General features: G+C 32.1%; 1 protein-coding gene across 1 annotated transcript in view; it reads left to right on the top strand.

Annotated features, from left to right (window-relative positions):
* Positions 1–1,885: 1,885 nt before the first annotated feature.
* The window catches only part of nid1a (nidogen 1a), a 34,643-nt gene continuing 10,461 nt past the window's right edge, over positions 1,886–26,067 (top strand). Inside the window, exons 1-13 of the mRNA XM_051125732.1 lie at positions 1,886–2,147; positions 7,448–7,756; positions 9,403–9,623; positions 10,984–11,279; positions 11,381–11,515; positions 11,616–11,867; positions 12,043–12,243; positions 13,463–13,696; positions 15,047–15,184; positions 15,634–15,762; positions 18,006–18,146; positions 19,482–19,601; positions 22,314–22,532. Coding sequence (XP_050981689.1) covers positions 1,944–2,147; positions 7,448–7,756; positions 9,403–9,623; positions 10,984–11,279; positions 11,381–11,515; positions 11,616–11,867; positions 12,043–12,243; positions 13,463–13,696; positions 15,047–15,184; positions 15,634–15,762; positions 18,006–18,146; positions 19,482–19,601; positions 22,314–22,532 — 2,599 coding nt within the window. The 5' untranslated portion in view covers positions 1,886–1,943. The remainder of the gene's footprint in view (positions 2,148–7,447; positions 7,757–9,402; positions 9,624–10,983; positions 11,280–11,380; positions 11,516–11,615; positions 11,868–12,042; positions 12,244–13,462; positions 13,697–15,046; positions 15,185–15,633; positions 15,763–18,005; positions 18,147–19,481; positions 19,602–22,313; positions 22,533–26,067) is intronic.

The following is a 26,067-nucleotide window of genomic DNA, read 5'->3' as shown; positions in this document are numbered from 1 at the left end:
AAGCAAACCTCTGAAGTTTCAGCGATGACTCATCCGAGCGCTTCTGATTGGCCACTGCGTTCATAAGCTCAACAGAATCGTGTGTGCTTGGTTATAATGCGCAACGCTGTAAAAACGCGCAAAAAGAAATCCACTGAAATATGAGTAGATCTAAATTTAATGTGCAATGGCCACTCATTTTCATTTTCACATTATTCGCGACAGCAGTTATAGATTTGGTTTAATAATGCAGGGCATTTTTGCCTTATAAGGCAAAAACATTAATCGCTAAAAAACGAAACTTTAAAATGTAACTTTATAAATGTTCACTAGAGTAAATAGTGCATAACTAAATCCGGAGTCCAGTATAGTCAGTGTTGGGGAGTAACTAGTTACATGTAACGGAATTACGTAATTTAATTACAAAATAAATGTAATTGTAATTAGTTACAGTTACTGAGAAAAAATATGTAATTAAATTACAGTTACTTTTGAAAAATGCCAGTGATTACAAAGGGGATTACATCTGAATTTTTTCACACACCCACCCCCACTTACAGATTCAGTTGTTTCATAAATTGCATTGACTGCTCTAAAATGAGACACCAATGTTTCAGGAGTTTAGGACACACAATAGGACACATGCTTATTCAATAACTGTTTTATTTCCTATTTGGGTTTATGCATAAACTTTATTTTTTAAGAATGTTTTTTCCAAGGCATTGTTAGATGCTAGTGTTTTCTGTCATAACTGTGCAACCATTTGATTTCAAACCCAGTATCATAGCTATTAAACTATTTCTTGTTATGATGTTATTTATGTTATGATCTTGTTATGACATATAGCGCAACCACGCTCACGGTGACCCGAGTTCGATCCCCATCTCGAGGTCCTTTGCTGATCCCGCTCCCCTCTCTCCTCCCAGCTCTTTCCTGTCATCTCTCTACTGTCCTATCACAATAAAAGGCATGAAAAGACCCCAAAAATAAATAAACAAATAGAAAAGTCTGAATTTGTGGTGGCTGTGCTTTAAATTAAATTATTACACAGTTCAGACTCATTCAGGGCAACTTAAATCAGTGCTATATGCTTGATAATTTTTCTTGGCGGAAGCTTTGCGTTTGGTTAGCTAATAAAATATTAAAGCTTAATTCAATATTATCTGTACAATTTCTTAATTCTGTCATCCTGGCATTGTGGACTTGCTGTATTGTTTCATACAAACGCAGCTGCTGCCATTTTTTGTTCTTGTACACTGTAATAAATTTTAAGATAACTAACAAACTAGTACTACTTAATTATTTATGTGGTGAAATGTTGTGTAAGAAAACTGGTAGGACTGCACTGTATCCCTAAAATGTCTAGTTTGAACCTGCCGTTTGCTAGCAACTGATTTCTTCATGGAAGCTTTGCGTTCAAATATTTCAACTCAGATCAGTGTTTCGTATCTAATAATTTTAACACGAAACATCTAAATAATCTATCAAGCAGCTGTGTAATAAGTGAGATAATGTACATTCAGCCAGTTGTTATCGCAAAATAAAGATGTATATTATCCCTTACTTATTATAAACTTAAGTCTGACAGTAATCAGTGTTTGGTGCTACTGTAAGGTTAACTCTGCCTGGTTTAAATGTTTCAAAATGATTAACAGTTAAAAACATTAGAAATTTAGAAAAGTAATCAAAAAGTAATTAAAAGTAACAAGTTACATTACTTTAATAAAGTAATTTAAAAGTTACACTACTTATTACATTTTAAATCAAGTAACTTGTAATCTGTAACCTATTACATTTCCAAAGTAACCTTCCCAACACTGAGTATAGTAAACTATGAATAAGGTTTATTAGTATTACTGATGGATGGGAGGAGCTACTAGGCTGCTGGTTAAATCGGACACGCGCCTCCTCCAAACATCAGTCAGTCGGTCTCAGGAAGCTTCAGGTTCGGTTCGGGACTGGAAATGGGTCGGCAGGGGCAGAGATGGCCAGTGTGGATCTTGTTATTAGGATTGTCAGTGTGTGTCAGCGGGATAACACGACAAGAACTTTTTCCATTCGGGAGAAACGCAGGCGACCAGTCTCTTCATGAAGGCAATGACGAGACTCAGGAGTTCACGCTGGACAAACCCGTCACATTTTACGACGGACAGTTCAACAAGATTTACGTGAGTGTTTCAACCCTCAATGATAGACAATACTGCGATACATTCGCTTGCGTAATAATATGACGACTTTAGTAACGTTACAACACACTTTGATATAAGTTTATTGCACTATGCTATTTTATTGCACTGTGGTATTTGTTGTACACTCCAATGGCAATTTACCATGGTACCATGTTCAGAATAGTGGTGCGATGGTGGAAAAAAAAAAAAAAAAAAAATATATATATATATATATATATAATTTTTTTTTTTGTAATATTGTAAGAAGTTTTATTAGGTCAGTTCAGTAATGCAAACCTCAGTGCTGCATATATATTTTAATACATTAGTAGTAGTATTTATGAAGTACACTACCAGTAAAAAAGAAGAAATTATAGGAATTAATACTTTTATTTAGCAAGAATGCTTTAAATTGATCAAAAGTGATGATAAAGACATTTATAATGTTACAAAAGATTTCTATATCAGATAAATGCTGTTCTTTTGAACTTTGTATTTATTAAAGAAACCTGAAAAAAAATTCTACTCAGCTGTATTTAACAATAATAATAATAATAATAATGATAATAATAAATGTTTTTGAGCAGCAAGTCAGAATATTAGAATGATTTCTGAAGGATCATGTGAATGGAGTAATGATGCTAAAAATTCAGCTTTGAAATCACAGGAATAAATTACGTTTTAAAATATATTTAAATGGAAAATAGTTATTTTAAATAGTAAAAATATTTCTAAAGTTTGTTGTGGTTGCTGTACTGTGAGCAGTAGAGACTTCTTTAAAAAAACATTAAAAATCTTACTGTCCAAAAACATTCTGGCAATGTTCCTTCAAAGTTATGAACATATGTTCTTTCTGTAGCCTTATGTTAATCTGTCTTTAATAACGTTATAGAGAGATAACCACACTTTATACGTCATTCATGGATAGTTTTACTGAAACATTTTAGTTGGAAAATAGTCTCTTTTTTAATTTTTTTACTTGTTTTTCTTGTTTCAGAACATTCAAAATGAACATTCTTATAATGTTTCAAAATGATCAAATTGAACATTAAATTTTTTTTTCTAATGTGAACATAACCAAGAAAATCTTTTAAAAACTGGACGTTTTAAGTGAATGATGTTTAAAATAACATTTTTATAACTTAATAAAAACATTAGCAAAATGTTCTTAGAACATATTTTTGTTAGATGGTTTTATTTTATTGCATAAATACACACGTATACACACGTTTGTGTCTTTAGGATGAAATTCTGAAACCGGATGAGCTAAAATAGGATTCACAGCTGAAATTCCCAACACCTGCTTAATGCCAACATTTTTAAAACTAAATCCGTCTCTGTCAGCTGTTGTAGTTCAGGGAGTTTTCTAAAATAATCAGAAATAGAACATGCATAATGTAAATGCTTTGCATGTTTATTTATTTAATTTTATTTTATTATATATATATTATATTTATATTATTATATTTTATTTTATTTTATTTTATTTATTTATTTTATTTTTTATTTTTTACCTGATTGACTTGACAGTGCATTAACTACAGCAGCAAATTTGGCAGTCAAACAGACAACACAGACAAAAAAGCTCATTATACTGTACCCTCCTAAAATAGAAATGCTGTGATCCAGTGCTAATTGAGTAACGGATCGTTTGAAGATGTTTTGAAACAGCATTGTTATTTCATATTTGACTACTTCAGACAGTTGTTTTATTATCAGATAAACTCATAATGAGCCAGTTAGATAGCAGAATGATTGAATACACTATATGCACTTTATACAAAACATTGTTTTAGATATGTTAATCCATTTCATTTCTGTTTACAATATATTCAGTGTGAAAAGAAATGTAGGATGGGATTTGATTATATTCATTGAGAACTGAGTGACTGATTGATTGCACTGATGAATCATTAACAATTAGAGCAGCAGGTTTATCACAAAAGTAAATAGTGTCAGTTTTGTTTTCATGAAAACAACTTTGAGCAACTCCTGTAGCGAAATACTCCAGACACATTCCTGCATAAGTGCGTATTGATTGGGTGAATCAGATCCTGGACCTTTTAGATGATTTAACCCTCCTGTTTTGAAATCTGGGTACTGTTTTTGCGTTGGTCAAATTGACATGCAAAAAAAAAGGGCATTATTTGTACCAAGTGCTAGTAGTATTTATTGCTCTTTGTAGTTCCTATGCCATTTTTGGCCTGATTCTTTAATGTTTTTTAAAGTGGTGATTTTTGGCAAATCACACGGAAACCGCTCTGGGTCAATCTGAAAACGTCATATTTTCTGTAAAGCCTTTCCAAAACACATCTATGTGTCAAAACTGACAAAAAAAAAAAACAAATAGGAAGTTGCCATATTTCAAGAAGTAAACATTTAAAAAACAAACACTGGTCAGACCCAAACACAACAGGAAAATGTCTTTGCATGACTTTTACATCTGTATGCAGGATTTTCTCAGAGGACTCGACTAACAAAAACATTCATAATTACAATCCCTTGAATGCTTCCTTTCCCACAGGTCTCCTTTGCCAATTTCTTTTTTGAGTTGTTGTGGTTCTTACCATGAATTTCTTAGCAGAATTCAAGGCTGTATCTATGCATAACATGATGTTTTGTTGTTGTTTTGTAAAGCTGAAAAAGCTTCAGCATTTGAGAGCAGATTCAATGAATGACAACGTCCCAAAAAAAGACGGAAACTTTCCTTCATCAGGATTTGTAGGCTCTCCAGCAGAACACAGAGTGCATGTGTTGTAGCATTTGGACAACATCTGGAATACAGTTTCAGCATGCACATCTGTTTTAGTGAAGTGTTGAACAGTCATTCTACAAACGATCAAAATGTGCATGACATTCCTTATTAAACATTTCCTCATTCATTCTTTACTAAACTGTCCTATTTTTGCATTCCAACTTGTAGCTGTTCTAGTCTGTTATGGTGCATGTTTTAATGTACGAAGATGGCTGTAATTGAACTATATGTAGGTTTATTGCTCTCTATGTGCATGGATATGTGTAAATCCTTGTTTATATTTGTGCATTTAGCAGGCACTTTATCCAAAGCAACGTACAGTACGTGAGCATATATTGACGTACACAGTATTTATGAAACAATAGGTGAACAATACCAGGATGAGCCACCCGGAAACCTCTTTGAAAACAGTAATTATTTTTTGCAATTCTCTTGGGTGGCGTTGTAGCACTGAAACGATACGCTTCAGCCATAATACAGGATCTGTGAATATGTTCAATTATAAGACCAAGGTCACAAGATTGGGCCTTTGATTTATTTTTGATTTTATTTTGGCTATGCTGAATAGACTGTCGCTATTGCTCATTCTGCTGTAGGGAGAGTCTTTCTAGGACACTACATGGATACAAAAGTTACAGTCGTCAGCTGAAAATGTATGTTTTGTTGACGTTTGTATTGCATTGCAAGTTCAGAGTTTTGATCAGGATTGTTTTTGGTTTTAAGATTTAAGTAAATCAGTTTCTCTGATTTTACACTTGTGTGTACACACAGTATGTGGATGTTTGGCAATGGACTTTATTCCCTAAATCACCACAAACACCAACTTAGCTCAGTGCACATTTCAAGAGTATTTATTTAGTAAGATAGGAAACTAATGTAGCTTTTTTTCTACGTACATGAATGTCCATTTATTTTTTGTTTAATTGAATTTGTTTGTTTAATTTAATTTATTTTTTATTTAAAATATAAAAACAAAACAAAAAAGTTTTGGTGTTGTGTTTTTGCCATTTTTATTAGGGTTTTTTTATTTTTTATATATTTTTTTTTAACGTCTATTTATATGTCTGTATAATTATATTTTTTTATTTATTTCAATTTAGGTATTTTATTTTATTTTATTAAGATGCCAAGGCAACATTTATTATTTTTGTTTAGTTTTTCAATCAAATCTGATTCTCATTAAAATAATATTTTATTTATTTATTTTATTTTATAGATTAGTTTAGCTTATATCTTTTTTTTTATTTGAAGAATAAAGAATTAAAACAAGTTGAAATGTAAAGTGTAATTTTTACTTTGTATAATTAAATATTTTCAATATTTTAAAGTTTTGTTTGTTTGTTTTTAGTTGTTTTATTTCAGTAGTTGGCGAGGCAACATTTCTTTTTTTCATTTATTTTTTCAATCAGATTTGAACAGAAAAGAATGACTTCTGGTGGGTTTTATTTTATTTTATTTTATAGTTAATTTTAGTTTAGTTTAGTTTATATCTTTTTTATTTGTAATATAAAATAGTTAAAACAAGTGGAAATTTCCAGTGTTATTGTTACTTTGTATATTTAAATATTTTCAATATTAGATTTTTTTATTTATTTATTTATTTATTTTTAGTTGTTTTAATTTAGTAAGTTGGCAAGACAACATTTCTCATTTTTATTTATATTTTTGGTCAGATTTTACTCTCACAGAAAATAAATGAATTCTGATGGCTTTATTTTATTTTATAATTTAATTTAATTTAATTTCATTTTTTATTTTAGTTTATATCTTTTTTTTTGTAGAGTTATAACAATAAAGAGTTAAAACAAGTTTAAATGCCCAGTGTTACTTTGTATAATTAAATATTTTCAATATTTGAAGTTTTAGTCAATATTTTAGTCAGCTGGCAAGGTAACAATTCTCATTTTCATTTAGTTTTCAATCAAATCTGGCTCTCACAGAAAATAAATGACTTCTGAAGGCTTTATTTTATTTTATTTTATTATTTTATTTTATTTTATTTTTTATCCATCGGTTTTATTTTAATATACATAATTGCCATCTTTTATTTCCATATTCTATCTAGACAGATGCTGTCAGCTATAGAGGTCATGTAGATTCAGGAATTTATAAATATTGCAGATTATGATTCCACTTCTTGAATCTGTTTCCTTGATTTTTAAGTGATCTCCTGCCTAGATAGTTGTCTGTATATACTAAACAAAAACAATACTATATTTTAGACACATTTTGTACAGTACCATAATATTTTAAGTAGTTAATTAATTGCTTTATTAACTGTGTAACCTAACAACAGGTCCCAAATGATTTCTGTGAGTCTTTTGTTTGTGAACCAGACAACACTGATCACACTGTATTTTTGTTGTTGTCTACAATCAGCAAAGACAGTGCAGCTGACAGATTTCCATTATATTATGTTTCAGCATTCATTCTTTCTCTTACAACATTCAAGTCATGTGCAGGGGTGCTTTAGATTTAGTTGTAGTATTTTTGTTTTGGCTATTGATTCCCATTGTCAGTATCTATTTCTGTCTGTCACATTTAGATCAACACCAATGGCTTTGTTGCCCTGCAGAAGCCAACAGAAGAAACAGAGTATCTGGGCAATATGCCGGCCAGTTTTGGTATGATTGCTGCTCTGCAGGGCGACCTGGACACCAGCGATGGTGTAGGAAAGGTGTTCTTCCGCCAGGACTCCAGTCCGGCCCTTTTACAACTGGCGGCTGATCACATCAACAGAGCCTTTCCTGAGGATGACGTGGTGAATCCCTTCCACGCTGTGGTGGTCACATGGGTAGATGTGGCGGCTCATCAATCTGAGAGCAGAGGAGATGGACTGGAACCCACCGGAAGAGTGAGGTTCAGTTTATTTGTAGGCCGTTCACACATACAGCCATTTTAGCATGTAATTTTCATTGATGTATTGTTGGTCTTTTTTATTGCTAGTCACCTTGCATTATTGGTAATTGGCAAAACGCATATGTTCTGGCCCTAAGAAAAATGCATCATATCACTTTTATCAATGCATGTATCAAACTCACCTGCGCTACAAAAATCATATTTCATAAGTATTTTTGCTTTATTTTCCAGATAAAACACAGAAAATTCTAAAAACATGTTTAACTTGTTTACAGCATTATCAAAGCCTAATTGCATAAGATTTTAAGGCTTTATATAGATTAAAATTTATTTAACACAAGTGGAATTTTTTTTTTTTATTTGTGTAGTTAATATACTATTACAATTTGTATTAATGTTTTCAATTACTTTTTTATATTCTGTTTTTATTTTACTTTAGTAACAGTTTTAGTTTTTGTTCTTTTGACGTTTTTAGTATATATATATATATATATATATATATATATATAGAAAAAAAAACAGATGAACTAACACTTTAGCTAAAATTTAAAAATGATAATAGTATATTAATGAAACTAAAGAGATTTATTTCATTTGTTTTTAACTGTTTTATAGTTAAAAGAAATTAAAAAGATTTGCCAGTGCAAAATCATTTAAGTAAAAAAAGATTTTAAATCCTTAAAATCTTATGCAATTATGCTTTACATATGCTTTGTTTAAACAAGTATATGATAATATAATATAATATATTTGAATATTGAATATTTAATATAATTTTTTACTTTTAGTATATTTAATATTATAATCTTAGCTAGTTTGCATTTAATTTTATTATTTTTTTTTATTTTAGTTACATTTTTAGTAATTATGTTGCCATTTTTATTAGTTGTATTAGTTGTGTATATATTTATACACTTGTCTAAATAAAGCATATTTAAATATGTATTATTAATATAAGTTATGTATAATATAAGTTTAGTTTGTAGTTTTGTATGTAATGTTTTAATTTTAATTTTAAAGTTTTAGTTAATTTGTTGTTGTTTTTTTCATTTTTATAAGTTTTTTTTAATATATCTATTTATATTTAACTTAAAATAGACTTCATAGGTTTTATTTTAAATATATTTAGATATTTGTCACTGGAAACTTATTTTTACTACTTTTAAATATATAACATATAATATAATATAATATAATATAGTATATAATATAGTATAACATAACATAATAAAAAGAGTTACAACAAGTGAGGAAAAAATCCAGTATAATATTAGTATATTTAAAATAATATTTTAATTTTAGTATATTTCATATAATAATTTGCACTAGATTGCATTTTTATTTATTTAATTTTTTGTTTTTAGTATTTTTTTTTTCCCTTTTTTTATTAGTTGTATTTTTTTTAGTAATATTTATGTTAGTTTTTTCAATCAGATCACCGCTATTTATATGTCTGAAAAGTTTTTAATAATATTTATTTCAGTTTTAGTTTTAATAATTCTAATACTTTAACCTGACTTTAAGTACTGATGGCTTTGTCATTGCATATTGCTGTATGTGTGAATTATAAAAGCGATGGATGTAACTGATTGGATAAAATGCACATAAAGAGTTAATAAATCATGTTCTTTATCCTTACAGCGAAATACGTTTCAGCTGGTCATTGCTTCAGTGGAGACGATGTCCTATGCGATTCTTCTGTACCCGAGAGAGGCGATGCAGTTCCAGAGCACCGGCAGCAGCAACACGATGCACAGCGGCTTCAGTAAAAGACTGGAGGCCTACTTAGTGCTTTATAAAAAACAAGGACCATACTATCGCATCACAGACGACACCGAGGTGTCTGTCAAGAACTTAGCCGAGTAAGTTTGGCATTAAACTAAATGTAAATACTGTCATCATTTACTCACCCTAATGATGCTCCAAACCCAAATCTTTTTCTTTCTCCAGTGAAACTGAAAAGCAGAGGTATGCATGTCTTTTCTATAAAATTATGTCATAAGCTTGTCCCAAACTCCAAAATGGATCAAAAAACACCATAATGCTCCCTAAACTAATCAAAGTATAGCGCATACAATGGCTTTATGTAAAATGAGATTTGAGAGCTGCAATAGAGGAGAATTTCATTCGACTTGAGTCATGTGAAGTGCAAAAAATAATTTTCTAAATCTGTATTTTTGTCTTGCTTTGCGTTACAAACATATAAACGTTCTTAAACCAAGATGCATTTACTTGAGAAGCAAAATACTTAAGATATAAAGTATTGTTTTCTGACACGTTTATTTTTCTGACCCAACTGACAGATACTGTTTTTGCTCATAAATGGAATCATAAATGGAAAATTATTTTTTTAGCAAACAAACTAATTGCAATATAGTAAGTATTTTTGCTTAATAATTGAACTTATCTTGACTTAATGTTTTATTGATTTAGGAATGTTTATACCAAATAGTCAAGCATATAATTTTTAACCGCTTTAAGCTAAAATATTTTATTATTGTATGTTATTAAAATCTTTTTGTTTCTTCTGTATTTTTGTCTTGTCAGTACAAATGTCTAAATGTTCTTTAATCAAAATACAAAATGATTATTAATATTATTAAAAATGTTATTTTTAATTTCATTTTAAATTTAAGTGCTAAATTAATTAAAATAAAAAATAAATATTAATTTTAAAAATATATTGAATTCACACTTAAAACAAGAACAAATATGTCCGTCGGGTCAACAAATAAAATTAATTTTAAAAATATATATTTTTATTATCCATGAACAATTTTTTTGTTTGTTTTCATGTATAAAAAGTTCATTTTGTTACATTTTTCAGAAAACAGAAAACTTCTTTCTGAAGTAAATGTTCTTAAACCTTGATTAAAGAATTTTTGGAAATTTATGATGGAAGGCAAAACAAATCAAAATGCTAAGTAAAATAATTTTTGCAGTTTGGGCTACTTTTATCTTATAGTACTATTATATTTAGATTATATTTGTGTAATTTTTAGAGCTTGACAGATGCAGTCATTGAATTTTAAAGAAAAAGATATACAATATGTGAAAATTTCTCTATTTATATTTCACTGGAGCAACATAAGACTAAGCAAATGATGACTGGATTGTTATTCTTAGGTGAGCTAATAATGTTTCAGTGACATGTCCACTGTTTAACAGTGTCAGTGTACTTTGACCATGTTTTCCCATAATGCTGTTCAATGTCTTTTCCAGGCAGACTAACTCCGGAAAGCGTGGCGTGTGGGTGTATGAAATAGGAACGTTTCCTCACTTCACAGACATTGCTCCTGGAGAAGTCCCAGATTTACCTTTGGATTCCGACCAACGTAGGAACACAGGAAGCCAGACCCATCAATACCCGGTGTATCCTGTCGTCCAGCAGGAGAACCTGGATGGAGTTTACCATCAACCAGAACATCCTCCACCCATCCAGGTGCACACGGTTCAGTTCAGACCTGAACGACCGGCGGTGGTGGAAATCGAAAATGAAGACAACATCGAGGTTGACGGTCAGCATGAATGGTTTATTTACTTGAATAATCAACAGCTATGTACTTTTCTTGAGCCGAAATGATCTCTTTTTTGTTTTTGTCTTGTTCTTTGCACACAGTATTTACGTATAACTCTGGTGATTGTGGCGGACAGAAATGCTCCAAATTTGGCGAATGTAGAAATTTTCAGGGCGGACGCTGCTGCCAGTGTAAACCTGGATACTACGGCAATGGGATTCAGTGTGTACCTGATGGTAATGCCTCTATAATGGACTTCGGTTGTTATTAGTTTTTTTTCTTTTATAGAAATGTTGAAAGCTACAGTCATAATAATGTCTGAATGATCTTTCACAGGTATTCCTCAGAGGATGAATGGTAAAGTGAGCGGCAGGGTGTTCGTGGGAAACTCGCCGGTGCCCGTTGATTTTGCCAGTAATGATCTCCACTCATATGTGGTGGTAAATGACGGCAGAGCGTATGTGGCCATCAGCGCCATCCCAGAGATCGTCGGCTTCTCTCTTCAGCCGCTGTCGTCCGTCGGAGGAATCATCGGCTGGGCGTTTGCACTTCAGCAGCCGGGCTTCAAGAACGGCTTCAGCATCATTGGTGAGATTCTCAGCAATTTCTTCAATAAGAACCATCTGACTTTGCACTTTAAACCATTATAAACCATTGTTTTTATGGCTCTGCTTTGACGCATCAGTTTGAGTTGTGTGCTGTGCTGTGATACAGTATGTTTGATGGAAATCCAGCCTCACACTCCCTTTTTCACGTCTGTCAGGCGGAGAGTTCAAACGTCAGGCTGACGTGACCTTCCAGCCAGGCGGGGAACGGTTGACCATCTCTCAGGAGTTCAAAGGCATTGATGAGCACGACCACCTGATGGTTGACACCAGACTTGAAGGAAAGATTCCTGAGGTTCCTCATGGAGCCACAGTTCAGATTGAACCCTACACAGAGATCTACCAGTACAGCACCAACTGTTAGTAAAACTGTCACGACTGCATGAGAAGGCATGATAAATCAATATGCATGACAAAACGGGGATGAGTATGTATGAAAAAACATGCATGGGTATGTATGAGTATGCATTATAAAACATGAATGAGTATGTATGAGTATGTATTATAAAGCGTGCATGAGTATGTATGAGTATGAATTATAAAACATGCATGAGTATGGATGATAAAATATGTACGAGTATTTATCATAAAACATGCATGAGGATGCATTATAAAACATGTATGAGCATGTATGATAAAACATGCATGAGTATGCATTAAAAACATGTATGTGTATGTATGAGTATGCATTATAAACATGCATGAGTATGAATTATAAAACATGCATGAGTATGGATGATAAAATATGTATGAGCATGATAAAATATGTATGAGTATGCATTAAAAACATGCATGTGTATGTATGAGTGTTTATCATAAAACATGCATGATTATGCATTATATAAACATGTATGAGTATGTATGATAAAACATGCATAAGTAAGTGTGAGTATTCATAAAACATGCATGAGTATGTATGAGAATGCATTATAAACATCATGAGTATGAATTATAAAACATGCATGAGTATGTATGTGTATGATAAAACATGCATGAGTATGTATGTGTATGATAAAACATGCATGAGTATGCATTAAAAACGTGCATGTGTATATATACGTATTTATCATAAAACATGCATTAGTATGCATTCTAAAACATGCGTGAGTATGTATGTGTATCCATGATAAAACATGCATGAGTATGTATGATTATGCATGAGTATGTATAAGTATGCATTCTAAAACATACATGAGTATGCATTAAAAACATGCATGAGTATGTATCAGTATTCATCATAAAACATGCATGAGTGTGTATGAGTATGCAATATAAAACATGCATATGTATGTGTATGTTTGATTAAACATGAATGAGTATGTATGAGTGAATTATAAAACATGCATAAGTATGCATGTGTGTGATAAAACATGCATGAGTATGGATGTTAAAATATGTATGGGTATGCATGATAAAACATGCATGAGGATGCATTATAAAACATGAATTTGTATAATAAAACATGCAAAAGTATGCAGTGAGTATGCATGATGCATAATTTCTCCTTTAGAAATGTATCATGCTTTTGTGTTTAAATCCTATTATGAAACCTGTTGACTCATGTGTTTCTCTTGTCAGTGATCACTTCTTCATCCACACGGGAGTATGTGATCAGTCTAGAGAGCCATTCGACCCAGAGCAGAAGCTACAAATTCAGAGAGACCATCACATTTCAGGGCTGCCAGTACGATGAAACCATCAGAGCCGTGCCGCCCACACAGATCCTTAGCGTCGACCAGGTGTTCGTCATGTACGATAGGAGCGAACGTCTCTTGCGTTATGCCATGAGTAACAAGATTGGAGACGTCAATGGTGAGAGCATTGCATTTTAAACAAGCCTCCATGTGCTTTCATGTTTGTGGTTGTCAGTTGTTTACACAGTGTAAATCCCCCAGTCAGAGCTTTTCTGCCCAGAGTTTTGATTACTCTTCGCAGTCAGGCAACCATGCTCTTTCTGCACTGGGAAAGAAATGTTGATGATCTGAAAACAATGGCAAACATCTATGTTAGAGTTCAGCAATTTCTACCACCAAGGAGGGAGGAAAAAAGATAATTGTGTTTCAAAGTTCTGACTTTTTTTCTTGCAATTGCAAGATATAAATTCATATTTTTGATAAAAAGTCAGAATTGTGCAAGACATAAAGTCAAAATTGCAAGAAAATGTCAAAATTAAAGTCAGAATTGCAGGAAAATGTCAGAATTGTGAGGGGAAAAAAGTAAAAAAAAAAAAAAAATTTAAGATACAAAATCAGAATTGTTAAAAAAAGCCTAAATTTTGAGATATGAAGACAGAATTGAAAAAAAAGCCATAATTGTGAGATATAAAGTCATAATTTAATGTTATAAATTCAGAATTGTACAAAAAAAGTCAGAATTGCGAGATATAAAGTCAGAATTAAAAAAAAAAAGCCAAAATTGTAAGATATAAAATTGTAAGATATATAGTTTTTTTTACAAAGAATTGTAAAAAAACAAAATAGTAGGAATTGTAATTAAGTCATATTTGTACAAAAAAGTCAGAATTGCGAGGAAAAAGTCAACATTTTTAGATATTAAGTCAGAATAGAATTGCAAGATATGAAGTCAGAATTGCAAAAACATAAAAAAAAGTCAGAATTGCGAGAAAAAGTTAAAGTTGAGATATAAAATTAGAATTGTGAGTTATAAAGTCAGAATTGTGAGTAAAAAGTCAAAATTTTAAGATATAAAGTCAGAATAAAAAAAAAGTAGGAATTGTCTTATCAAGTCATATTTGTACAAAAGTCAGAATTGCGAGGAAAAAGTCACAATTTTTAGATATTAAGTCAGAATAGAATTGCAAGATATGAAGTCAGAGTTGCAAAAAAAAAATAATCAAGTCAGAATTGCGAGAAAAATTCAAAATTTTGAGATATAAAGTCCGAATTGTAAAAAAAAAAATAAAGTCAGAATTGTAAAAAGTCAGAATAATTTTAAAGATATAAAACATTTTGAGATATAAAGTTAGAATTGTGAGATATGAAGTCAAAATTGTAAAAAAGACAGAACTGTGACGAAAAAACACTGAATTTTGAGATATAAAGTCTTCCGTGCTTCCGTAGTTTAAATGTTATCAGTAATTTTGTTTTAATGTATTTTCATCATCTGGGTAAGTAATAATTGATTCTTATACCACATCCGCAGGTGGACAATCTGAAGAAAACCCCTGTTTCACTGGCAGACACGGCTGCGATACTAACGCCGTTTGCAGACCTGGACAAGGAAACCAGTTCACATGCGAGTGTGCCGCGGGCTTTACTGGAGACGGACGTGCTTGCTATGGTACCATTGACGATTTTGCATAATTGAAACAATCCTTAGTCCATCATTTCAATTAAAAGCATTTCCTATTTCATTTCCTTCTTGAAACGGCCACTAATCTGTTTCCTACTGAAGGGAAATATTTTTTTTATCTATGAAACTACAGCTCTTCTTTCCAAAGGGGGTTGTTTCCAAAGCAATCTTTAAATCAGACGTCAGAATTGCCTGAACATTCTCCCAGACCTCTAAGGATGTGACCCATCCCTTGATGCCTAAAGGAAATTACACAAAAATGGGACAGATGTTATCTTAGATGTAATTTAAGAGAATCAAAGGTATCATCGTTAGTAATTGATAGGAATGTGGCTGAGGAAGTCTTTTTGTTTACCGTAGCATTAAAAGCAGTTCGTCTTTGTCTGAAAACGCTTGTGGAAATCCTCAGGATACGTCTGCTTCTCTTTTCTCATCAGACATCGATGAATGCAGGGAAACCCCTCAGATCTGCGGCCCGAACTCCGTCTGCAATAACCAGCCGGGAACGTTTCGTTGCGAGTGTCAGGACGGATTCCAGTTCGCCAGCGACGGACAGACGTGTGTTGGTACGTCAGTGTCTCATGAGTCACTGCGTGTTTATGTCTTTTTGTGTTTATCAGCATTATTTGTTGACAAAATCCTCCTGCTATTTACATTATAAAATTAAATGCAGCCGATTTGCATCATAAAATGCCCACATCATTAAAACAACACTAAAGTCAAGTACTAAATGTAATCTAAAGAAACCATAAGACTTGTCCCTTGTTTAGTCTGGTTTTTTGTAAGAAAGAAAAAGCACTTTATGATCTTGGACTAAATGGAAAGCAAATGGAGATTTGGCACAAAATCTGTTGTTTCTAATAATAAAAATGATCCTAGGAGAAATTCCCTATGGAAGACATTGCATTTACATTTAATACCTCTTTGTAAATATTTTGATAATATTTAGTATTATAATAGTAATTATTTTAATATTAATTATAATAGTATTGATTATTATATTAATTATAATATTAATATTTAGTAAATGTATAATGTAATTTTAATACATGTATTTTTTTTTTAATTTAATATTTAACTGTGCTTAATTGTCTTTTAAGTGCAAAAATTCTTAATGGTCCTATAGTGACTTTTCTTAAAGCTAAATTTAATTTCTTAGTAATTTTTGTTTATTTTGAGGTATTGTCTTGAGATTCATCCTGAAATACAAAATAAGTGATTTAGTCACAAGTCTTTCTTTCGTTTGTTCATTCGTTTGTTTGTTCGTTCACTCTGACAGTGTAATATACTAAACATAATCTAAAGAATTTCGATGATTTTCATGGAAAAAATGTTGAACTTGACATCACATCCTTTGTTTAGTCTGGTCTTCCATAGGAAAGACAAATCACCAGTGAGATCTCTTTAAGGTTTTTCCAAGACATTGAGATTAAATTGAAAGAAAGCAGCGATTTACATTAAAGTGTCTTGCTTCTGAGGATTCTGAGAAAAAAGATACCAGGAGAAATTCCCTATAGAGGATGTGGCTTATCTGAGGCTCATTATTTCTCATTATTTCAGCCTGTAGCTTTTATGCATTTTAGTTTACATTTAATTAACATTTAATCTTATTTAACATTTAAATATAATACATTTATTTATTATTTAACTTTATTAGATATTTGGTTTTTAAATTTAATAAATTAAATTTATTTATTAAAAATGTAACCATGCTTAATTGTCATTTAAAAAAAAATTATAGACTTAAAATGAATTTTCTTTAAGCAAAATTTAACTTAATTTATTGTCTTTTCTTTCTATCTTTCTTGCTTGCTTTCTTTCTTAATTTCAGATTTCCACTTTGTATTTAACGTAATTTAAAGAAACTGTGAGACTAGATTTTCACAGGAAAAATGTAGAAATTGACATGTCCATAATGTATGCAAAATGTTAATTATTTACCAAAATAAGAGAGATCATACAAAATGCATGTTATTTTTTTTATTTTGTACTGACCTGAATATGATATTTCACATAAAAGACGTTTACATATAGTCCACAAGAGAAAATAATAGCTGAATTTATAAAAATGACCCTGTTTAAAAGTTTACATACACTTGATTCTTTATACTGTGTTGTTACCTGAAGGATCCACAGCTGTGTTTTTGTTTAGTGATAGTTGTTCATGAGTCCCTTGTTTGTCCTCCTGTAAAACTGTTAAACTGCCCACTGTTCTTCACAAAAAAAAAAAAAAAAAAAATCCTTCAGGTCTAACAAAAACCATGCATTAAGAGCCGGGGGGGTGAAAACTTTTGAACGTAATGCAAATGTGTGCATTTTTCTTATTTTGCCTAAATATCATATATTTTTACATTTAGTACTGCCCTTTATAAGCTACAGAAGATGTTTTCCAGATTTTGTTTTTGATCTTAAATCTAAATTCCAAAAGTTTTCACCCCGGCTCTTAATGCATCGTTTTTCCTTCTGAAGCATCAGTGAGTGTTTGAACCTTCTGTAATAGTTGCATATGAGTCCCTCAGTTGTCCTCAGTGTGAAAAGATGGATCTCAAAATCGCACAGTAAAGTATAAAGGAGATTCATGTGAGATTAAAGGGATCTTTTTTCTCCAGAACATCAAAGAAGCACAAGGCTTCATCAAATGTCTCAATTTGCTCTCAGTTTGATCTAATTTCTGTGAGAATTGAGATTGAGATCTCTTTTGTGATGTATCATTCCTGCGGGGATATTCCGAATCTTGTTTCAAATCAAATGCATCTGCACCAGTTTGATTATAATTGTAATGGTTTCATGTAATTGTCCTGTGTTGTAGAGGTCTACCGTCCCGTTGACCCGTGTCGCACTGGCACCCATGACTGTGACATTGAGCGCGCTCGCTGCAGCTACACCGGAGGATCGTCATACATCTGCACCTGCCTGCCGGGATTCATGGGAGATGGACGCAACTGTCAAGGTGGGTCACTACCTCTCTATACAGACATGCTTTCATTCATACAATTTATTAGAAGATACACAGCATTTTAATATCCACCAGGTCGGTTATCAGCAGATATTTGGTCATTATAGGCTAATAAATTTACATGATTGATTGATCAATAGAAGCATTTATTCTGGCTAGTGTATATTCAACAGTCTAGTCAATGGATTTTTTTGCTTTTTAATATTTTTAATAAAAATATTTAAATTTGAATGTCATTTGAATACAGCAATTTTGTCGAATATTTGTTATTATTAAATTGCTTATGTTTATTGGCCATTACAAACTACTACTGTAAATGCAAGATTTTACTAATCTTCATTAGCTGTCAGAGAAATATGTGGCTGAGCACTTTACATCGGTTATAAATGACTTGACGTGATTTTGATGGATTTGACCTCAGGCTGATTATTAGCAGAGAAACAGACACACAGCTGTGGTCAGCTTTCATTTCTGATTCCAGTCACTCCTGCACAACTCATTCATTTTTCAGCTTTATTGCACTTGCTTTATTTACATATTTTAATTAATTAACATTTAATTTTAATTATTATTTAAATGTATTCATTAATAAAATGCAATACATTTGTTTAATATTTAAACATACATTTATTACAATTAAATAATGCATTGTTCAATTATTGTATTTATAATAATTTATTTTATTTTTAAAAGTATCTTTTAGATTTATGTATTAAATTAATTAAACTGTGCTTAATTGTCATTTCTCTTAGGAAAATTAAATTTCTTATTCATTTCTTTTCTTTCTTTCCATCCTATGAAGAACTGCGAATGATATAATAAATTCAGAAGCAACTGTAGAAAATAAAATAAAGCATTTTACATGTATTGTTTTGCAAGACACAGACATATATAAGTGGAATCTTAAATATTTAATTTTCTTTTTTTATTTTTAAAACATTTAGCATAATTCTTTCCTCTAGCTTTAATTTCTTTCATTTATTTCTCAGAGGTCACAAAAATATTTGCAAAAAAAGTGCAAAAAGTGCAGATGGCACTGATGAAGGTTTAATACCTGAAAACATTCAGCACTTTTGCATGTTTTACACTTTTTTGCACATATTTTTGTGACCTCTGAGCAATAAATGAAAGAAGCCTTTTAGGCTGAAACTAGATGAGTGGGGATCTCTTTCATCTTTATATTATTGTATTTTTGGATCTATGCAGCTTAGGATTTTTGAACGAGTGTTTGCCGCTATGACCTTTTCTATTTGTGGCATAATTCTTTCCAAAACATTTTTAATTTAATTACATTTATTTTGTTTGTTTGCTGCTTTTTTGCTCTTTCAGACATAGACGAGTGTCAGGTGAATCAGTGTCATGAAAATGCCGTCTGCTATAACACACCTGGATCTTTCACCTGTCAGTGCATCGCTGGTTACTATGGCGACGGTTTCCACTGCTCTACAGGTAGACTGGTTTTGTAACTGTGCTCATTCTTCTCATTTACTCAGACCAATAGCCTTGACAAACAGCCTTGTTGGTTTATTCATTGTTGTGTTAAATATGACTAAAGCCATTTCTGACATATTTGAAGAATTTCAATAGGTTTTTGGACAATGTGGTTTGGAGAATTTCTGTGAATCTTTGCACAAGCATCAAGCCTTGAACAACACTCCTGTATTACAAAGCAAAGTTTAAAGTAGACAACAGCTCATTAGGAATTTGTTTAGGAGCCCTTTTTAACTAAAGCTCATGCCACAAACCATATCAGTCGTTCTAATGACGGACGACCCTCAGCTCTTTAAATATTACAACATGACCTGACCTCTTGACCCCTTAGTTATGTCACGGCTTAGCCCTGACGGCATGAAGATCAGCTCGACAGCTGCATGTCTGCTGGGAACTGACCAGTTGCTTTGGTTTCTCAGAGTTTAAGGACCCCATGAGGTCAATATTGTTGAATTTTATGACTTTCAGTCCATGTTTCTGAGCTTGAAGGTCATATATGTGGTAGAGTTCTCCTTAAAACTGCCAAAATAAACTTATAGCAAAAAAATACAATGCTGGACAAAAGTTTGGAATAATTAAGATATTTAATGTTTTTGAAAAAATACTTTTACCAAGTCTGCATTTATTTGATCAAAAATACTGTAAAATCACCAATATTGTGCAATATTATTGCAATTTAAAATAACTCTTTTCTCTGTGAGTATATTGTAAAATGTAATGGATTGATGTAATCAAAGCTGGATTTTCAGCATCATTACTCCAGTCTTCAATGTCACACGATCCTTTAGAAAATTCAGCTCTGCATAACAGGAATAAATTAAATTTTAAAAAATTATTCAATTTGGAAAAAAAACAGAAAACAGTTATTATAAATAATAGTATTTACCAAAATCACTGTTTTTAATATGCTTTGATAAAATAAACAAAGCCTTGGTGGTATATATATACACCACCAAGGCTTTGTTTATTTTATATACTAGTGTATATATATACTAATAATTATTCAACTTCAAAGTATTTTTAAATGTAAACATTTAAAATTTAGTCTACCCTACTTTGAATAGTATTTTGAAAAAAATGATGACAAAAAAAAACAAAAACAAGCTTGTCATAAATATATATATATATTTATATTATATATTATTTATATTATTATTTATATATATTTGATTTAAAGAGTATATTGGATATAAAATACTCTCTAAATGAAGAGTATGAATAAAATACTCCAATAAAATACATTGAAGTTTGTGTTTAATATGTCAGATTTTTATGCAAAATATGACCTGGACAGAAAGTTTTTTCTGACATTTACCTTTATAATTTGAAACAGAATCTGTGGAGCATGACTTCATATTCTGGTTCAGACTGAAATAATTATTCATGCTTTAAAATCTAGTTTGAGCGGCTTCTATTGGCTAAGACATGTTTGTCTTTAGTTTGTCATGTCGATTATGAGCGCTGTCATGATTGTGGGAGTAATGGGTATTGATTAGTGGTGCAGAGGTCTGAGTTTTGTTGTTGTAACCTGATTTGCTTTCCAGGGACGAGCAGACGGAGCTTTAAACTGATGTAATGTACCGTAGCAGCTCACATGAGCATATCTGTTTCAGATTTAAACCCAGAGCTATAGCAATGATTGATTTTCAGTAGAAATACTGGAAATTCTTAGAAAGAGATGAAGTTTGATCCTGGATCTGTTGACAATCTGCTTAAGCCGAGGGGTCAAGGTTTGACAGGTTAACTTTAGCATTGAGCCTCTGCTGGTCGATGTTGCAAATACTTTACACATACTGTGTGGGTCAGTCGCTTTTCATGTTAACCGGTTAAAAATTGCAACTAAACCAGATAAGTCAAAAGTCTGGCTCTGCAAAATGTATAATAACTGCGTTACTGAAAGGTTTATGTGCTTTTTAACCTTGTAAAGCCTGATGCATAGTCAGAAAGAGTTATTGAACCTTTAGACAAATATTTTTAAATATCTAAAAAGAAAGTTTGCATGTGTGTGTTTAAGTATCCAGGGTTCGTACAAGGTGCTCAAGTGTTTGAATTTAACTTTTTGAAATGTAAGGTTTGGAAAACCCTTGAAAATAGCAATATTTCTGACAAGGTCATTGAAAAGTGCTTTAATTAAAAGACACTGTATCTATGAAATAAGTGTTTAATTTTTTCAATAAGCACGTATCATCTCACGCAAAATTCACTTAATTCAAAAAAACGTAATACCTTTTTTGCTTATTTTAGTTAATGTCATAAAACTAGTGAGCTAAGCCAGTAGTAGTTCTGACAATGTCTTGCAAACATGGCTGAAGACATGAAAACAGGAACAAATGAACCAAATCAATTGAGTTGTTTATGTTGGAACTGCTCTGTTTGATTGAAACTCGTGACTTCGATCATTCATTTCAAGTGATTCACTAGCAAAAACTATGTTTGGATAATCAAGTAAAGCTAAGATGCTTCAGTTCAGTAAGTGTTCATCTGGAAATATTACTTGCAATATCAAAATTATTCTAAACTATAAATCAGACAACAGAAGGCATAGAGTAGATTGTGTGCAACAGTTTTAACAGCAAAGTTTTGATTATGTTAATAATTTAGAACCTTTCATATAAAATATTATGTAGTAGGCTTTATAGAGTAACTGTGTGTGCATTTGTATATTTGCAGAACGTGAGAGGACTCGCTGCCAGCTGCATAGGGAGAGCGTTCTGGGCTCTGGGCCTCGTGGTCCCCGTCCTGTGCCCAGTCATTATGTGCCGACGTGTGATGCCCAGGGTGAGTACGACCCCATGCAATGTCACGCCGGCATTGGGCAATGCTGGTGCGTGGACCGTCATGGCCAGGAGATCTCTGGGACACGAACGGGACCTGGACGCTTTCCTGAGTGTGAGTCCTATATATGCTTTATCCGCCTTGTGGTCTTCAGAGAAAACTGCCTTAGAAAACAGGAGACTAACTGAAACTAATTTGAAAAAAAATCTTGTTCCAATATTCTTGTAAGCATAAAAAAAACATAAGACACACATATTGATTTTTGCAATGACTTCTGGAAGGATGTATGTATTCTGTCTACCTTGGTGTCAGGAGCAGGATAGCCTAAAACAGCAGCCTTAGAGTCAAAAAGCAACCTTTTTGACTCTAAGGCTGTATAATGTTTGGAGTCAGTAAGATTTTTCTATACTTTTAAAAGAAATCTCTTTTGCTAAGCAAGCAGCATCATTTTCAGCATCAGTAGTCCAGTCTTCAGTGTCACATGACCCTTCAAAGTCATGTGACCCTCCAGAAATCATTTTAGGAATGCGATGCTCAAGAGTGTATATGATTCTGAATCATTGAAAAGAAGAGAAATGATGCACAGCATGAGATTCATGTAGTTGTTAAGAGAACAATCTAATAACATCAACATTGCTTTACATTTTGATTCTTTCCTGATCCCAAGGTGGTGAGCTTATTTATTTGTTGAACCATTTGTAGTTCATGTTAAGATTTTTTGAGATCACTGTGGATAATTAATGCCGTCTAAATGCCAAATGTGACTGATTTGTTATTTAACCCTTTAAACCCTGAGAGCATTTTTGCCTCACTGAAGGTGTCGTTTTTTCTGAGTGCCATACATAAAAATAATGACTCATAGCTATGAGACCGTAGCAAAGAGAGTCAAAAAGGTAGGTATCGTTTGATAGAAATCTTTCTACATTTTTAGGTGGAAAAAAATCTTTGCATTTGAATATTTACATGTTGAGAAGTAGGTGATAAAATGTAAGAAACATTTGTGTGGTCAAGGGGAATTTCTCATATCATTCTTATTTGACATTCAATATCTCACGAAAGAAATAAGGTAGGAGCAAAATTATGTTTTGGTGATATTCCCCAACATGTGTGCTGTATGTGATTTCAATGTTGTGGTGATATTGTAAAGTAATCAAAAGTTACAGCATTTGGAACCAAGGTAGCCTTCCTCTTAGTCCTTGACAGTTTTGAATTTGTTGTTTTGAATTTGAGGTAATGCCTCACTCAAGTTTAGTCAAAGTCCCAAACAATTATACTTATTTTATTCTGCTGTGTGAGACCTTTCAAATGACATATGACACATGACTATCTGAGCTGTATAAAGTTTCTGACATATTAGAGTACATGGCACAAAAACGATTTAATAAATTATGAAACCTTTTTTTTTCTATTTATCCGCAAATAACTCAGCGCTACTTTAGAGCTAATTAAAGTGGCCACATGCATTGTAAAGGTCAGACACCAAGCTTTCAAGTGACACCTATTTTGTGTTAATCAAGGCAGTGATTTTGAAAAATATGATTAGAAATTTTCTTTGCTAGGGGGCGCCCGCCAGCGGTACGTTCCAGTTTAGAGGGACTAGGCAGCACTAGTTAGGAGTTGATCAAAATGGTTGGACGCATTCAAAAGCTAAATTTCTCAGCTTTAAGATGATACCTTATTTTAAAAAGATATATAAAAGATACATTTTTTGAGAATTTTTTGAAAATAATGCCATTTTCCACGCTCTATACATGTTTCATGAAGCTGTGAATGCAAATGCAACATATATTTTTTCATTTTGTGGTTTTATGTGTGTGCTAACATCATAAGGATTATGTTCAGATCTAATGAACGAATTATGATGAGTTTGACATGCAATTTTCCATGATCTATACATGTTTCTTGAAGTTACGAAGAAAAGAGCAAAGTGAAACTACAGTTGTTTATTCTGTTGCGCCTCAAGTGTGCCCACTGGGTTTCATGTTTTAATAGCTCTATGAGCAGTATCTCATAGACTGATTACGGACTTTGAGTTTATTTTAATCGGGAGAATTTTCTGAAAACAATGTTGTGCAATCTGTGCATGTTTCATGAAGTTCCGTATAAAAACGCAACGTGAAGCATAGAGTTGATTTTCTTCGCTGCGCCTCACATGCGCCTGTCTGGTTTAATGTATTACAGCTATGTGAGGAATATCTTTTGATCTGATCGGATTATGGTAAATTTGAGAGAATTTGAATTGGGAAAGTTTTCTGTAAATAATGCTGTGCGAGTGTGCGTTATCTATGCATGTTTTGCTAAAATGGCACAGGACTGCAGCCTCTGTTTTTTTGCCAAGCTACATGTCCTAATTCTTTTTCATGTGTTATAGCTCTATGAGGGGTATCTTTAGATCTAAGTGATGGATTATGGTGAGTTTGGGCTCTTTTTAATCAGGAGAATTTTCTATCAATAATGATGTGGCATATTCTATGATAAATGCTTGTTTCTTAAAGTTACGAGCAAAATCGCCACATGACAGCTACCTCAGATTTTTTTGCTAAGCTATATGTGCAGTTTTATGTGTGTTATAAATTCATGAGGAATATCTTTAGATATAAATGATGGATTTTGGGCTTTTTTTATTTAGGAGAATCTGCTCTAAATAATGGTGCCTGATCTGAGCATGTTTTATGAAGTTACAAGCAAAATGGTGAAATCAGTATATTATTTTCATATGGGTTTTAGGGGTGACTTCTTGTACAAAAACTTACTTATGTTTATTTAAAGCCCTGAACAATTATGCTTGTTTTATTCTACTCGATGAGACCTTTCAGTTGACATATGACACATGGCTATCTGAGCAGTGTGATGTTTTTGACATATTAGAGTACATGGCACAAAAACCATATTTAGTAAATTATAAAAAAAAAAAATTGTCATTTATCAACAAATAACTCAGCACTACTTTGGAGTAAATGGAAGTGGCTACATGCATTGTAAAGGTCAGACACTAAGTTTTTTTTTTCAGACTCTAAATGCTATCCTTTTTTTGTTGATCAAGGCAGTGGTTTGAAAAATATGATCATTCGTATTTTCACGGAGGGGGGCATCCCGCCAGTGGTACTATCTGATTTAGAGGGGCTACTCAGCGCTCATTAAGAGCTGATCAAAATAATTACATTTATTAAAAAGCTGAAGTTCTAAGCTTTAAAATGATACCTTTTGAAATTCTGTTATTCCGATTAGGGGTTGCTTAGCAGTTTGATTATCAATTTTTTGTACAGGAGGCGTCCCGCCGGTGGGACACCTCGGCTTTAAAGGGTTAGCTGTGATTACACACTTGTTTGGTTTCTATTGAAATGTGAAAGTGTTCTAAAGAGGTTTGTTAGTGTATTTTGAGAAATTTGGAGCTTAAACACAATGATTATTATCAATGTTGTAAACCCAATGTTGTGCCCAATATTTTCATGGAAACCACCATACATTTTATTTTTTTTGGATTCACAGATGAATAAAATGTTCAAAAAAACAGCGTTTATCTGAAATCTGTGTTTTTCAGGGTTTACACTATTACCAGTGTCGTTTACATTTGTAATTTCAGTTTTTAAATGTTTTAATTTATATTTTTTAACTCAAAAATCACAATTTCTACCCAATTAAAATATTT

Source organism: Labeo rohita, chromosome 13 (genome assembly GCF_022985175.1).
Source record: "Labeo rohita strain BAU-BD-2019 chromosome 13, IGBB_LRoh.1.0, whole genome shotgun sequence".
NCBI lineage: Eukaryota > Metazoa > Chordata > Actinopteri > Cypriniformes > Cyprinidae > Labeo > Labeo rohita.
This window is presented reverse-complemented; position numbering and strand designations above follow the sequence as displayed.